Genomic DNA, 15,173 nt, shown 5'->3' on the forward strand with positions numbered 1-15,173 from the left:
TGTGCTAGGGTTTCACCTGTAGGGTACCCTAATTCTTTAAGAGAACTAGTAGAAAAATTGAATTTGAACTACATTCCCACATTATCAGTACCCCAAATATTACAAAGAATATATGATCTGAAGCAAGGTTACAACCAACCTATTAGAGAGTTTAGGGACAAGATGTCTAACTTGCTGGCAAATTTTAATACAGCAACCTTGTTAAAGAAAAATATAAATAAAAACACTTTGGAAGGGAAGATAATTATGAAATGCAATGAGGAACATGCATTTTTAGCATATAAAAAGCTTTGAATGCACACTACTCTCAAACAGTACAAGCTGCTCAGCCTAAAACATTTGAGGAAGCTAGGACTTTTGTCGAAAATTTGATTCCACCAGAGAACAAGCAACAAGTCCTACATACACAACGTAGTCATTATACTCAACGACGTTCACAGTATGATGAAAGACCCCAGTACCGAGTAAATAATAGGTCATACGGTAATAGAGATTCAGGCTCTAACAACCGAAGATACAACAATGGACCTAGAAGTAATAATAATAGTTACAGCCGTAATCAACAGAAAAACAATCGCGGCAACCATCATAGAGACTACAACATGTGGGTCAATAATGGTCAGAGGAACTCAAATACAAACTTTAGATGGATAAACGTGGCAGCCATGCAGGAAAAGTGCAGGCGACAGGAGGGAAACATGGAGAATTCCCCTCTGGTATAAAGAAAAAGAAAATCTATAACCTAAATAAAAATATCTCCAATTACATAAACATATTCTGTATTAATTTAAATACCCATGTGAATTTACTTTACTTTACCAAAACTACATGTAAATTAATAGGTATAACAGATAATTATAAGTAATTTTTAAGGCATCTCGACAATAGAAATGGATTTTGAAGGACATTTAGTAAAACATGAAATTTCTGTAGTGGAAGAAAATTTCCCTATCGAACTTGACGGTATAATTGGAAGAGACTTCTTAACGAAATACTTTTGCAATATAGACTATTACACCTTTTCTTTCACAATCACGATTAATAGGCAACAAAATAATACCTATTCAATATAAACCAATAATATTATCTGCTAGAACAGAGAACATATTACCTATAGATATAAAATTTAAAGAAGATATGCTACTGATTTCGAAAGAAATCATTAAAGGTGTCTTCATAGCAAATACTATAGTGCCAGCCAAAGGAAACTCTCACATACGAATACTTAATACAAACGAACATGATGTCACTCTCAATAAATTGAATATTGAAAGTCATCCTTTAAGCCATTATAACTACAGCAACAATAGACCTATATCAATTCATGATAAAGATAGATTTCAAAAAGTTCTAGATAAATTACAATTTAATAATAAACAAACTTGTGATAGTGAGACACTTATCTCACTAATAAAAAAATACCAACATATATTTCATTTAGAAGGTGAGCCTTTAACTCACAACAATTTCTATTCAGAACACATATCGACCACAGACAATGTGCCCATTTACATTAAGAATTACAGACTACCCCATACCCACAACTACGATATCAAGTTACAAGTCAACAATCTTTTAAATGATGATATCATTCAACCGTCAAAAAGTCCTTATAATTCTCCAATACTACTGGTACCCAAGAAATCAACTAACGACAACAAAAAATAGCGTCTAGTGATTGATTACAGAAAACTCAACGACAAAATGATTAACGATAAATTTTCGCTAACACGCCTTGAGGACATATTAGACAGACTTGGAAGAGCTAGATACTTCGCTACTCTAGATATGACTAGTTCATTCCACCAGATACCAATAGATAAGGTATCTCGCCAAAAAACAGCATTCTCAACGACGGATGGTCACTATGAGTTTAAGAGACTTCCGTTTGGATTAAAAATTAGCTCAAATAGCTTCCAACGGATGTTAACTTTAGCGTTAACAGGCCTCGACAATGAAGCATTTTTGTATGTAGACGACATTATTGTCTTTAGCAATAGTGTCGTCTACATCACAATTTAAATTTAGAAAAAGTATTTCAGAGATTAAGCGAATATAATCTCAAACTGAATCCAGAAAAATGTAACTTTTTAAAACACGAAGTCACATACCTAGGACATCTAATAACAGAGCAAGGTGTCAAGACGGATCCACTAAAACACAAAGTGATACAAGAATATCCAAAACCAACAAACGTTGACGAGGTGAGACGATATGTTGCTTTCTGTAATTATTATAGACGTTTCATAAAAGATTTTGCATTGATTGCAAAACCACTAAATCTTCTACTCAAGAAGAACCAAAAATTTCTATGGACCAAAGAATGCGTCAATGCATTCGATACACTCAAGACTATACTAATAAGTCCCCCTGTTTTAAGATATCCAGATTTCAACAAACCCTTTATAATAACAACTGACGCTTCCGACTTTGCACTTGGAGCGGTACTATAACAAGGTGAAATCGGTTCAAATTTGCCAATATGCTACGCAAGCAAAGCCCTACAAACACATGATCTGAATAAACCGGTCATTGAAAAGGAACTTCTTGCGATACATTGGGCAATAAACTATTTTCGACCATATGTATATGGCAAACATTTCTATGTAATAACCGATCACAGACCTTTAATATCTCTATTCGTACATAAGAATCCTTCATCAAAGATGACGAGGATTCGGGTAGATTTAACTGATTATGATTTTGAAATCATTTATAAAAAAGGAAAAATAAATACTAACGCCGATGCCTTATCTAGAATCAAAATAGATTCTAATATACTACAATCACTAATACCAATAAAAGATGACACGACCGCAACACGTAAATTATCCATTCCGGTAGAAAAAGAAATATTAAGTAAATTGAATAACGAAGCTCGAGTATGTATAACTACTCGAAGCAAATCAAAATGCGCAAACACAAAAACAACTAATACGGATATGCAATTGAATACAAGAACCACTGAGCCTGATCAACTCTATAGTTGGGATTGCACTTCAATTAGCGACATTCGTGGAGTAAGAAAACTGCAGTTTAAAATAAAAAATAAACAAAGAAATAAGGATGCATCCATATTATATAATGATAAAGAAGTTATAGTGGAATTATGCGAAGTACCTCCGAAGCCGATTTCGATTATGGTGAAGCTTATTATACAAATAGCGAAAAATGCCAACAAAACAAACAAATCCGTCACAGTCGAGAAGAATTTCAAATAACTACAATCCCTCATACAACCTTCGAAACAGTACAAATCGACACCGTTGGACCTTAAAGACCAGCGAACGGTTATAGGTACATATTAACTATGCAATGTGAATTAAGTAGATTCATAATTGCATACCCAATGATTAATAAAGATGCTAAATCCATAGCCAAAACATTAGTAGAACAACTCATACTAAAGTTCGGTTCCTTTAGGATTTTAAAATCAGACCGAGGTACAGAATTTTTGAATGATTTGTTAGCTAAAGTTACTGATATTATGGGAATTAAACAAATATTTCCAACCCCATATCATCACGAAACACTTGGTACAGTAGAAAGGAACCATAGAGTTCTAAATGAATACCTACTAAACTTTGCTGATGATAACGACTGGAACGTTTGGTTACCGTACTATACTTTTGCATATAATACTGCCCCCCACTCTGATACAGGTTACACACCACATGAGCTGGTATTTGGTAAGTTACCATCCTTACCAAACGAAAAAATAAATGATACACAAGGTAGATTTAATCTAGATAATTACGCTAACGAACTAAAAGCACGACTCAGGTTATCACTTGAGAATGCAAGAAAGTTTAGCATAAAAGCAAAAGTTAAACGAAAAGAAATATCTAAAAAAGACAGCTACCCAGAATACCATAATACGTTGTGTGCGGTATTTAATGTGTCACACTAACCCGAAACACTCAAATATCAAGCATGACCGAAAAACCCTAATTGTCATATATGAAATAATTTATGAGTCAGAAATTTGACTCGTCTATTTTGTCATTTCTTTATGACAAAATATTTGTATGCATATTTAATTGTTCCAATATGCATTTGACAATTTGGATTGCGGCATGCTCATCACATGAATTTGTGTTAAGTGTTTCACAGATCATATTGCAAGCGATCGTGCATGCAATATGATTTGCCCTCAATACAGTTGGTTACCAGATGTGTGCCACTGTGAAAAAGAATACAACTAATAAATGTATGTAAGCTATTTTTGTAAAACATTATATACGTCTAATTTGGGTTAACCAATTAGACGGTAGTAATACAAGTATCAACCAATAGAATCATTACATAAGATTCTATTGGAAATTAATTGTAAGAAACTATGTTAGACTTAAGAAGAAAATTTAAATAAAAATCAGTCTAAAAATAACGAGCAAGAAACATAGTCGTTTTATTAACAAATAAAATAATCAAACTAATAAATAAAATTCATATCATTATTACAATACTTATTGTAAATCTTCTTATAAAAGGGATTTAATAAATAAAATAGATATATTAAAGAAAAAAAAATAAAATTTGTGATTTTTAGAAAAAAAATTTGTGTGGTCGCGTGTGTCGAAGACACAAAAATACAAATTATTAGAGCTGCTATAGCAAAATATTAGTATTGCTCGAAGTCAATTTTCAGGCCCAGAGAGTCATAAAAAGACTAAAAACGTTTGGAAAAATTGTGCTGAGGACCTAAACGCTTCTAGATGATCCAATAAAACACTAGGGAAATGAAAAAAAGTAAGTTAAAGTGAATAAATTTGTACTTGTTCTTGCAAACTTGTCCTTTCAGTACAAGTGTTATTTGTTATATTAATTTTATTTAATATTACATTCTTCAACTACAAAATAAATAACATACAACTAGCAACTGGAGTAGTGAAGGCTCGCAAACTCTCGAGGGAATGGATAGAGAGGTGATAGTATTAATTTAAGAGCATGCAGTGGATGAGAATTAAGATACCCCTGAAGCAGGCATTCCGGTAAATAAAAGAAATGTTTTTTGGGTTTACATATTGGAAGTAATAATTTCTGTTTTCTCCTACAGTATCAGCAATCAGATTTCTTAAAGTTGAAACTTCTTGAGTGCACAAATTGTAGACAACAACTTTGCCTCTTTAACGCCCACACAGCAAGTGGAATCAATGCCTACTTTACCACCGAAACCCAAAAAAGAATGGCATCTGTTTGTCAGAGCTCGAAAGAGTTAACCGCCTAAATTACTGACCAAAATGCTAAGCAGAATGATATAAAAACAAACTTAAAATACATTTAAATACAGTTTTTCAATTAAAATATAAAATTTATTATATTAAAAATATATATTGTACTATATTTAGTACTGTAGGCTTTGCCCTACTTAATTCAATTGTTTATTTGTTTACTTAAAGTAATTCAATTTCGAGTAAAAATATTCTTAGCTTTTCACAAATTCTTCTGCCTAGCCAACTATTCTCATTTTTAATATTTTAATTGTTCATGTTTGCATGGCCAACTCATATTATTTCCAATATTAAATGGTGAATATGCAACCGCCCCATCACTTCCCTGGCAGTGACTGAGTCAGGCGCGATGTCACATTAAGTCAAATTTAACGCATCTTCTTGGAACCTGCACTAATTGTCCCCTTCGTGTTACATTATTGGGTTTGGTATCCATTCGATTATCTGCCATAGTTTCTGTACGTGATAGGCTTACGTCTTTATAGTCGTTTGATAAAAATGCTGCCTTTACTCGATCAACACTCACCCGCACCGATTTGCCTTTGATTAGTAAATCATACGTCTTGTCTGAACGCCTCACAACCTCATACGGTGTTTTTAATGGTGGGCGGACACTATCATCCCTCAAAAAAACGAGAGTAGCATATTGCAGTTCCTTCTGTAAGAATACCTTTTCTTTTGAGTGGTTTGATGTGGGAACTGGTCGTATATGGGACATCATCTGTCTCTTATTTTCTACGAACTCATGTTCTAGAATTTTGTCATTATTACCTTGTTCGAGAAAATCGCTCGGTAATCGCAGATTTGTCCCATATACCATTTCTGCTGGAGTTGCTTTGAGGTCTTCTTTAAAGATAATTCAAAGCGCTAACACAATCAAAGGTATTGCGTCACACCATTGATGCTTATGATTATATTTCATTGCGGTTTTCAAAGTCCGGTGAAATCGTAAACTCAAACTATTTGCTTGAGGATGACGTGGACTAGTTCGGATATGTTTGGCACGAAAGAGTTTGGCCAGTTCATTGAACAGTGCTGATTCAAACTGTCTTCCTTGATCTGTTATGATCTGCCTTGGGACGCCAAAGTGCATGATCCAACTATTAATGAGCTCTGTGGCCACCTTGCTGGCATGTATACCCTCGATAGGGACTACTGCTGGCCATCTGGTAAACCGATTGACACATGTAAGGCAATATCGGTAGCGGCCCACGATGGTGACGATGGTAGCGGCCCATTGAGGTCAATGTGAATTTCAGCGAACCGCTCACTCAGAATGTCAAAATTTAAAGTCGCTGATCTGTTATGTTGCGTGACTTTTGCTCGTTGGCACGGCAGACATAATTTAACTCGCTTCTCAATGTCTTTAGCCATGCCTGGCCATACGAAACGCTCTGCTATTTGCTGAATAGTAGCTTGCTGACCAGCATGTGTCAAATTATGTATTGAATTGAAGACGCATTGTCTCAACAGTTCAGCTACAAAAATACGCACACGATTTGATGACACATCGCATGCAATTTCCTTAGATACATTTGGAATGACTATCCATTTCAATTGAAGTGCAGATTTATTCGTATTAGACAGAAAACCATTCGTTTCAATGTCGGTTTTCTGGCTTGCTGCTAATTGGTTAAGGTCAACTAAGTCTTCGTTACTGACAGCTTTGATGCGTGTCAGAAAATAGGGTACCGGATTATTCTTGCCAGCTATATGCATAATGTCAGTTGTGAATTGACCGATGTAATCTAACTATCTCAGTTGGCGTGGCGATGCCTTTTCTGATTTCTGTCGAAATGCATACGTTATCGACAACGTCTACCTTCAATCGCATGTTTAAAATATTTAACCGAATGATAAATCGCGAGCAACTTACGGTCGTACGTGCTGTACTTGGCTTGAGTGTTCGTCAACCGCTTTGAGTAAAACCCCAAAGGCTCGAGTTGTCCGTTATTGATTTGATTTAATGCAGCGCCAACCGCTACGTTACTGGCATCCACGTGAAGTACGAGGTTTGCGTCTGGGATTGGGTGAACGATTGTTGTTGCACTAATTAAGGCTTCTTTGTGTTCCGCAAATGCGTTATCTGCATCCGCGATCCATTCAGTAACAGTTTTGTCCTGTTTTTTGTTACCTTTAGTTAAGTCTTGAAGCTGTTCCTAGATCTCTACCACTTTTGAAATAAAACGACGTTAAAAATAAATAATTGCAATGAATCGCTGTAGCTCATGCACTACCCTTGGTTTTGGAAAATTTGCAATTGTTTCAATTTTCTTGCCTGGTGGACGGATTCCTTTATGATTAATGAGATGACCAAGGAATGTTACTTCTTCCTGTGCGAACACACATTTCGCAATGTTTATATTCAGACCATGTTCCTGTAATCGTTGTAGCACGCTGCGCATATGTTGTATGTGCACGTCTATGTTATCGGATGCGATACAAATATCATCAATATAACATATGGCAAAGTTAAACCCGAAAAGAACTTGGTCCATGAACCTTTGAAATGATTGTGCTGCATTACAAAGTCCAAGTCATTACATTAAATTCATATAGGCCGAAAGGTGTGATTATTGCTGTTTTTTCTCTATCCTCTTCAGCAACCGGTATATTAAAGTATGTCTTTTCTAAATCTAATGTTGTAAAAATGTGTTTCCCATTTAGAGAATGCATGAAATCTTACATATGTGGAATGCAATCGGCCGCCACGATGAAGTCTCTACTGGTTTCGCTGTTGATTGAAACTACACGACAAGGAACATTTTTTTGCTTCCGCACCGAAACGATAGTGATAGTAACACATAGTATACGGAGCAAACGATGTCGCTTGCGATCTAAAGTTTGAGATCTCGTTCTGCTCCGTCTTTGTGCAGTTTTTATCTCCGCAACCTGCTTACTCAAAGCGTCTATGGCTCCCATGATATGATCATTTTTCTGTGTAGATGTATTGATGACATTATTCAATGACAGTCAAAGTGTGCAAAAACTCATTCAGTGTTTAGGTTACAGCCCGCACAGAAAACACATCGATGTACGTCATCATTTCGTTAAAGAATGTTACAAAAGCGGGTAGCATGCCGACCGAAGACATGCCAGCAGGTGTCCTCATGAAAGGTTTAAGCAGCGTTAAGCACTATAAATGTGTAATAGCGTTAGGTATAACAGATAGTCTTCCTACTTCGATGGGTGGTGGTGGATCGATGAATTAATATCAACTATCACATCACTGTTTCATATTCTATTTGTTCCACTTCTGTACTAAACTTGCTTATACCCTTGACAGACGGGAGCTAAATTATCATTAAGGGGCTAAATTATAATTTCTTTGCTCATTTAGCAGTTTTAAATGATCATTTATGGTCTTTAAATGGTCGAATTTTACCCAATTTATTCGTCATTTAGGTTTTTAGAAATGGTAATGCTGCATATGCAAATGAAACGAAATAAAAATTGGAACAAATTTCAAGCTGTCATTTGGTTGTCAGTTGTCAAAGTGTAAAAAGAACACATATTTGAAAACATTAGTAAATGTAAGTACTTGTTTTTATATATTTTATATTTTTTTATATATTTCATATTTCTTTTGATTTTAGATGACTGAAATTAATAAGTTGAACAGCAAATAATAATTTAGTGGAAGAGTCCTCAGTTTTTGTAAATATATTAAACAATGGATTTTATTGCAATGCAAATAGAAATGAAATTTAAATTAAATAAAACAATGTACAGTTGAAAGCATTTATTTAATTAGTATTTTAGTATTAATATTTATTCTTAATTTATTAAATTTAATTATAATAATATTTTTTAGGACTCATATGCTGAATGTCGTCTACTTGAGAGCCCAGTAGAGAATCAATTGTCAACAACATGGGACATTGAAAGAATAGAGAGCTCCCTTCAGAAGAAAGACCAGTAGCTTCTCCGGTTGATAGCGATGAAGCCTCTTGCTCTTCTGGAAAAAAAAGAAAGAAAAAAAATTACCAAATAGAAGTGATTGAGATAATGAAACAGCAAGCGGAGGTTTTTAAACAAATTCATGCTGAAAGTATGTCTTTGTTTAAAGGAGAAATAGAGAACAACAATCAAACTAACCAGGAGCTACTGTGTCTTCTAAGGGAGCAAGGGGAAAGAGGCAGCGAGTTTCTAAAGATTATGACCAATTTAATGAATACATGAATAACTATTTATTAAATTTGTATATAACTGTATATATACTGTATATAACTATTTATTAAATTTGGATATAACTATATATATTAGTTATTAGTATTAGAATAAGAATTAGTATTAAATAAACACTGTATAGAACCATTTGATAAAGTTTAATGTTGTATTTTACTTACGAAAACTTAATGCGATGGCATCTCTTATAACTTTCGCCTCCACATTATTTTCACCAGCTCTTGTTATGTATCTAGGTTGTGAAGGTGTTGTAGACGCTGCTGATTTTGCATCTCTTACCCATGTGTGCCTAACATCATCATTTTCTATTTTTGAAAAATTATGTAGCATACAACAGGCTTTTATGATGACGTTAACATTTTCCGGTGATACTTCAAAACCTCTGCCTACTTTGCGAAACCGTGCTTTCAACTGACCAAACGCATTTTCAATCACACGACGACATTTAGAAAGTCAGTAGTTGAAGTCTTTTTCTTTATTTGGCTGATTTAGTTTATAAGGGTATGGTTTCATACTGTACCGCGATAAACGGAACACCGAATCGCCAATAAGTACGACGGGTACCTGAACGCCTCCTATTACCATTGATTGTCGGGAGAAGATATCACTGAATTCATGAAATTTTTTCAATGAACTTCTTTCAAAGATATATGAGTCGTTGTTTCTTCCTGCAGACCCAATATTAATATAGGTAAATTTTGACCTGAAGAAATAAACAAAAGAAAAATAATATTCGTATACAATTATGAACTAAATTTGCAAACTTACCTATGATCGCAACATGCGAGCAAAACCACGGAATACCAACCCTTGTAATTATAACAGTCAACGGCTTCTTCCCTCCGCGAATCTCTATATGACAGCCATCTGTTAAATAAAAGATTAGATGTACTAATAATGTCTTATTAATTTATCAATTAAGTACCAACTGCTCCAAAACATTGTGGGAAACCAAGATTGCAAAAGTCGTTTACGGTTTCCTTAATTTCTACAATAGTAGGTGGGTATGACGATATGTATTTATTGAATATTTGACAAATTACGTTGCAAAAATCTAAGACAATTTCACCCACAGTACTTCTTCCAACACCAAATAAATTAGCAACTGTCCTATATTCGGCAGAAGAACCAAGTGCAAACAAACCGATAGCCACTCTTTTCTTTAGAGCAATGCAAGCTCGCATATTAGTGTCCGATTTAGCTATCGTTTGAACTTTTTCACAAATTTTTTTAAAAGATTCTCTGCTAAAACGGAAGTTTTCTTTAAATATTGTATCATCCATTGCTGGCACATCTTGTTCCCAAAAATTATTGCTGCGATCCTAAAAGAAAATTATTCAATCATTTGCATTCGCCTGACCAATTTGTCTTGTGCCAATTTCTGAAGCTAATGTTGTTCTTGCTATGAATTTAGTTTTCATAGTAAAAAGTTTATTTATAGCTTCGTGATTTTTTATTACTTTCAATAATAACAATTTTAATTTCAAATTGAACGAATGGCGTCTTTTTAACCAAATTAAACCAGTTTCTTTAATTTTTCTTGCTTATCCATTTTCAATTTAAAATTCTCTCGCTTTTTCAATAACAAAAAACATATGATACAGCAACTTCTTAATGATAATTTGTACCGTCTGTCAGGGTATTTTTAAAATGATCATTTAAAGCTGCTAAATGATAATTTAGAGTGCTTGTCTGTCAAGGGTATTAATAAAGTTTTTACTTTTCTTTATATACGTGAACATTTTTCGTCGCTTGAAATATGCAGTATACTTTAACTAAGGAAAAATTTATTATTTTATTAAATTTAAGTAGAAAATAGAATTAATTTACTATCTACATTCAACATTTATGTGTAAATGATGTAATTTGTATGAAAAATGAAAAATAAAAATCAGCCCCAAAGGCACTAATTTATTAATAACTTTTAAACTAGAGGCACCATTTTTTTCTCATATGGCTCATTTGAAAGAAGATAAAATTGCCTTTCATATAATGGAAAGTTTTGTATAGGTTGTTTGATTAACTTAGGAGCAGTGCTGCGATGAAGATAGAGATGTCATTTTCAAATATTATTATTTTAAAGCTTTGTTATTTTACCAAAAACTATGAACTAAAATGCATATAAAAATAAAAAATATGTTTGTTTTTCTAAATATAATCGCTTTTTACATATTATAGAAAACATATTCTTCAAAATAAGGAAAATAAAATTTTGTAAAAATAGGTCAGTTTGCAAAAATAATTATATCTTTAAAAGCAGAGGGACCATTTTTCTGCATATCAGCTTAATCGAAAGAGGACACTTCAAACTTTCATGTAATGTGTCCATATTTATAGATTGGTCGATTAACTTAAAAGTTATTGAGTGTCAAATTTCAGAAATTAATTTTCTTTTAAAAATTACATTTTTCTTATAAAAAGCATATCCCAGAAGTCAGAAAACAGTTAATGTATAAAAAACTTTGAATACAATACTCTAATAAGCACAATTATTTGAAAAAAATCAAAATCAGTTTAATTATTGTTGTGTATTCACAACAATGCTAATGTAAACAAAAATAAACAATAAATTATTTTAATAAACCTAAATATAACTAATGTAATATGTAATGCGATCGCACACGGAAGAACCACCGCAATGCAAGTAGAATGTTTGGTCATAGCAAGTATACAATTGCTATTTTGACACTTTTCTTTTCTGTGCTACTATTCTGCACATGTCGATATGACACACTTGAATGTGTCATAATATTTTCTAAGCATTGCCGTGGGTCAACCTTTTTAGTGCCGCCGCAATTAAACTTATTAGGAAAAATATTTGTAAATTATAGTAAAATATTTTATATAAATAGTTTGGAAAATTATTAATAAAATTCAGATTTTAAACTGAGCTCGAACAGCTTAAACAAAGTGTCATAAATTATTTTGTCTCGGTATTCTCGGATGCCTACTAATGAGCAGATATCTTCCTGCTGAATTAAAGAAAAGAAAAAATGAATTATATCGAAAGAAAGCCTGGTTCTAAAAATAATAAATTTATAATAGAACAAATTTATTATTAAATGGGAATCCTGCCATCATTTATTATTCTAATAATTTTATTATTTCATTATATTAATTATTCAAAAATTTTGTACAAAGTTGGTTAATAGATGGCATACCATCTTTGTTTGAGATTTGGCACAGCAACCAGGCGATATGGCATCACCCATTTAGTGGTTTTTGACAGCTGCAGTTTGACGTCTGGCAAACAATAATTTTTGGCTTCGTTTTTACCTTTCTTTTTTCCGTTTCCTGCTTTTACTTCTGGTTGGCGATGTGTGTACCTTATCTATCGTGGCGTGGCTGATATATATTTGATAAAATTGTGATCAAATAAAGAAACATTATATTTGCGTGAATGAAGTTATTGTCTTTTACTTTTTTCATACATTTGTTGGTGCCGAAACCCGGGAGTTTCGGTTTTTATTTAAAAATTAAATGGCGTTTTTGGCTTTGTACGAAGAAAATATGGCTGCCTTAAATAGGCGTACAGCTGCGTGGTCATCATTAAAGCGGGTAGCTGCAAAAATATTGGCGGATGACTAAGTTGAGGATGGCTTTGGCATGCACCAAGATGGTGCAACATTGCAGGCACACTTTGACAAACTACAAACTGCACATGCTGAGTTGGTGGCTTTGGCAAGAGATGATACTGAATTATGGTCTCACATCAAGTTGTGGGACGAGGTGGGGGACTTGTATAACGAGGCATGCGTTGCATTGTGGCGTGAGTTGGCCCACTGTGATGCGCAAAATACGGATGCACCTTCCAATATGGCAGGCGGTGCTGCGTCTTCCCAAGGCTTTGCAATTAAGTTGGAACGATTGGCGGTACCCAAGTTTGATGGCACGATGCGCAATTTGCTGGCATTTAAGGACACATTCGAGACATTGGTGCATTCGCAAGAGTTTCCAGAGGCATACAAGCTTGGCAAACTGCGAGAGGCTCTCCATGGTGACACAGTGGCACTTGTCGGAGGCATGTACAGTGGCGGGTATGATGAGGTATAGGCTGCACTGAAGGCTCGGTACGACAATCCGAAACAATTGGCTGAAATACACGTGACTAGGCTAATTGGCTTCAACCCACCACAGGCTAAGTCAACATCTGCGTTGCTCTCGGTGGTTGATACAGTGCGAGAGTCCTTGCGAGCGCTTGCGGTAATGAACCAACCCGTGGATCAATGGGATGCATTGGTGGTACCCATTATAATGGCCAAGTTACCAACAATTACGCAACAGGCATGGGGCATGAGCCGCACAACTAATCAAATTCCTCCTTTGGCAGATTTGCTTGCATTCTTGGAGACACGAGCTCACAGTCTATTTGGCACTGTTTGGCGAGCTATGGAGAGCAAACCAAAATCTGATGGCAAGACTGCTACACTACAATATCGTGGCACAACTCAGGTTGATCATAAAAGGGCAGGCTCACGTCTAATGAGGACAAACCTAATAGCAACCACTCCAGGCCACTGCCAGTTTTGCAATGACGCAGCGCACCAAGTAGGCAACTGCACCAGGCTATTGGCTTACTCACCAGCGGAGCGCTTCACATTGCTCAACGGCTCGAATCTTTGCTTGAATTGCTTGAAACCTGGACATTCCACTAAGGCATGTGGCTCAACTAATTGTCGCATATGCAATGGCAGGCATCACACTCTACTATGCCGAAGTTCACCAGCGCAAACTCCTCCTTTGCAAGAGTCCAAACAGCAGGCACAAACTACACCTCAGGCACCAGCGAAACCGGACCAGGCTGGCATCCCACCACGTGTGCATCAGTGACTACACCATCCAATGCAGACATTCGCTACTATAGGCAATCGGGTTATAATCTTGGCAACAGTACAAATACGCATCATGAATGGCTTTGGCGATATCGATTCGTGTCGAGCTCTATGCGATCCAGGCTCTCAGGTAAGTCTAATGAGTACACGATATTTTAATCAACTGGCTCTGCGGAAGCAGAAAGGTGCATTGCAAATACAAGGCGTTGGCAGTGGCAATCGCTCATGTACTAATGGCCGGGCAGTCTTGCGCATATTTTCCACTGTCAATGCTTCTTCTGAGTTGGATGTTGAATTCTACATCATCAACAAAATTACCTCAGCAATCCCTGTGGCTCCAATCATGGAAAACTGTTGGCAGCATTTACGCAATTTGCCTTTGGCAGACCCGAAATTTGGCGAAACTGGTGTTATAGATGCATTGTTTGGCTCAGACGTATGGGGCCAATTGTTGGCAGATGGCATAGTTCGTGGCTAACTTGATGATCCTGTGGCACAAAATACGCAATTAGGCTGGGTTGTACTCGAACCAGCCGAAGCAACCGTGCATAACTACAAGGCGGAACAATCTATGGCATTGCGTGTGGAGACGCATGATGAGCGAGTTGATGACCTTCTACACAGGCTATTTGAATTCAAAGAAATTGAAATGGCTAAAGGCGATAAACTAGCAGCAGTTGATCTTTGCGAATGCATTTTCACGAGCGCACATAAGCGTTTAGATGATGGCAGTTATTGTGTATAAATACCATTTACACCAGATGCTCCACCACTTGGCAATTCACATCAGATGGCACTCAGGCAATTTCACCAGTTGGAACGAAAATTGGCATCCAACTCAGAGCTCAGGCAAAGATATGTGGCTTTTATGCGCGAATACGAACAACTTGGCCACATGCACCCTATTCAGCATCATTCAGGC

At 35.5% G+C, this 15,173-nt stretch overlaps 2 protein-coding genes across 3 annotated transcripts in view; both read right to left on the bottom strand.

Moving 5' to 3' along the window:
* The window catches only part of LOC119668745, a 308,120-nt gene that overhangs the window by 63,390 nt on the left and 229,557 nt on the right, over positions 1–15,173 (bottom strand). The gene's annotated exons all lie outside the window — the stretch shown is intronic.
* On the bottom strand, positions 9,022–10,839 carry LOC119668755. The gene is made up of 4 exons (XM_038078366.1): positions 10,345–10,839; positions 10,188–10,286; positions 9,581–10,122; positions 9,022–9,189 (listed from the first exon to the last, which is right to left on the bottom strand). Exons 1-3 carry the CDS (start codon positions 10,700–10,702, stop codon positions 10,046–10,048), a joined length of 534 nt encoding a protein of 177 aa, XP_037934294.1. The 5' UTR covers positions 10,703–10,839; the 3' UTR covers positions 9,022–9,189; positions 9,581–10,045.

The sequence above is a fragment of the Teleopsis dalmanni genome, chromosome 1 (genome assembly GCF_002237135.1).
Source record: "Teleopsis dalmanni isolate 2A chromosome 1, ASM223713v2, whole genome shotgun sequence".
NCBI lineage: Eukaryota > Metazoa > Arthropoda > Insecta > Diptera > Diopsidae > Teleopsis > Teleopsis dalmanni.

Bases quoted from the DNA above. Each gene is read 5' to 3' on its own strand.
- LOC119668755 (XM_038078366.1), bottom strand. From the start codon at position 10,702: ATGGATGATACAATATTTAAAGAAAACTTCCGTTTTAGCAGAGAATCT. The intron at 10,287-10,344 runs GTACTTAATTGA...TTTATTTAACAG, and splicing joins ACAATGTTTTGGAGCAGTTG to ATGGCTGTCATATAGAGATT. The intron at 10,123-10,187 runs GTAAGTTTGCAA...TTATTTCTTCAG, and splicing joins CTCGCATGTTGCGATCATAG to GTCAAAATTTACCTATATTA.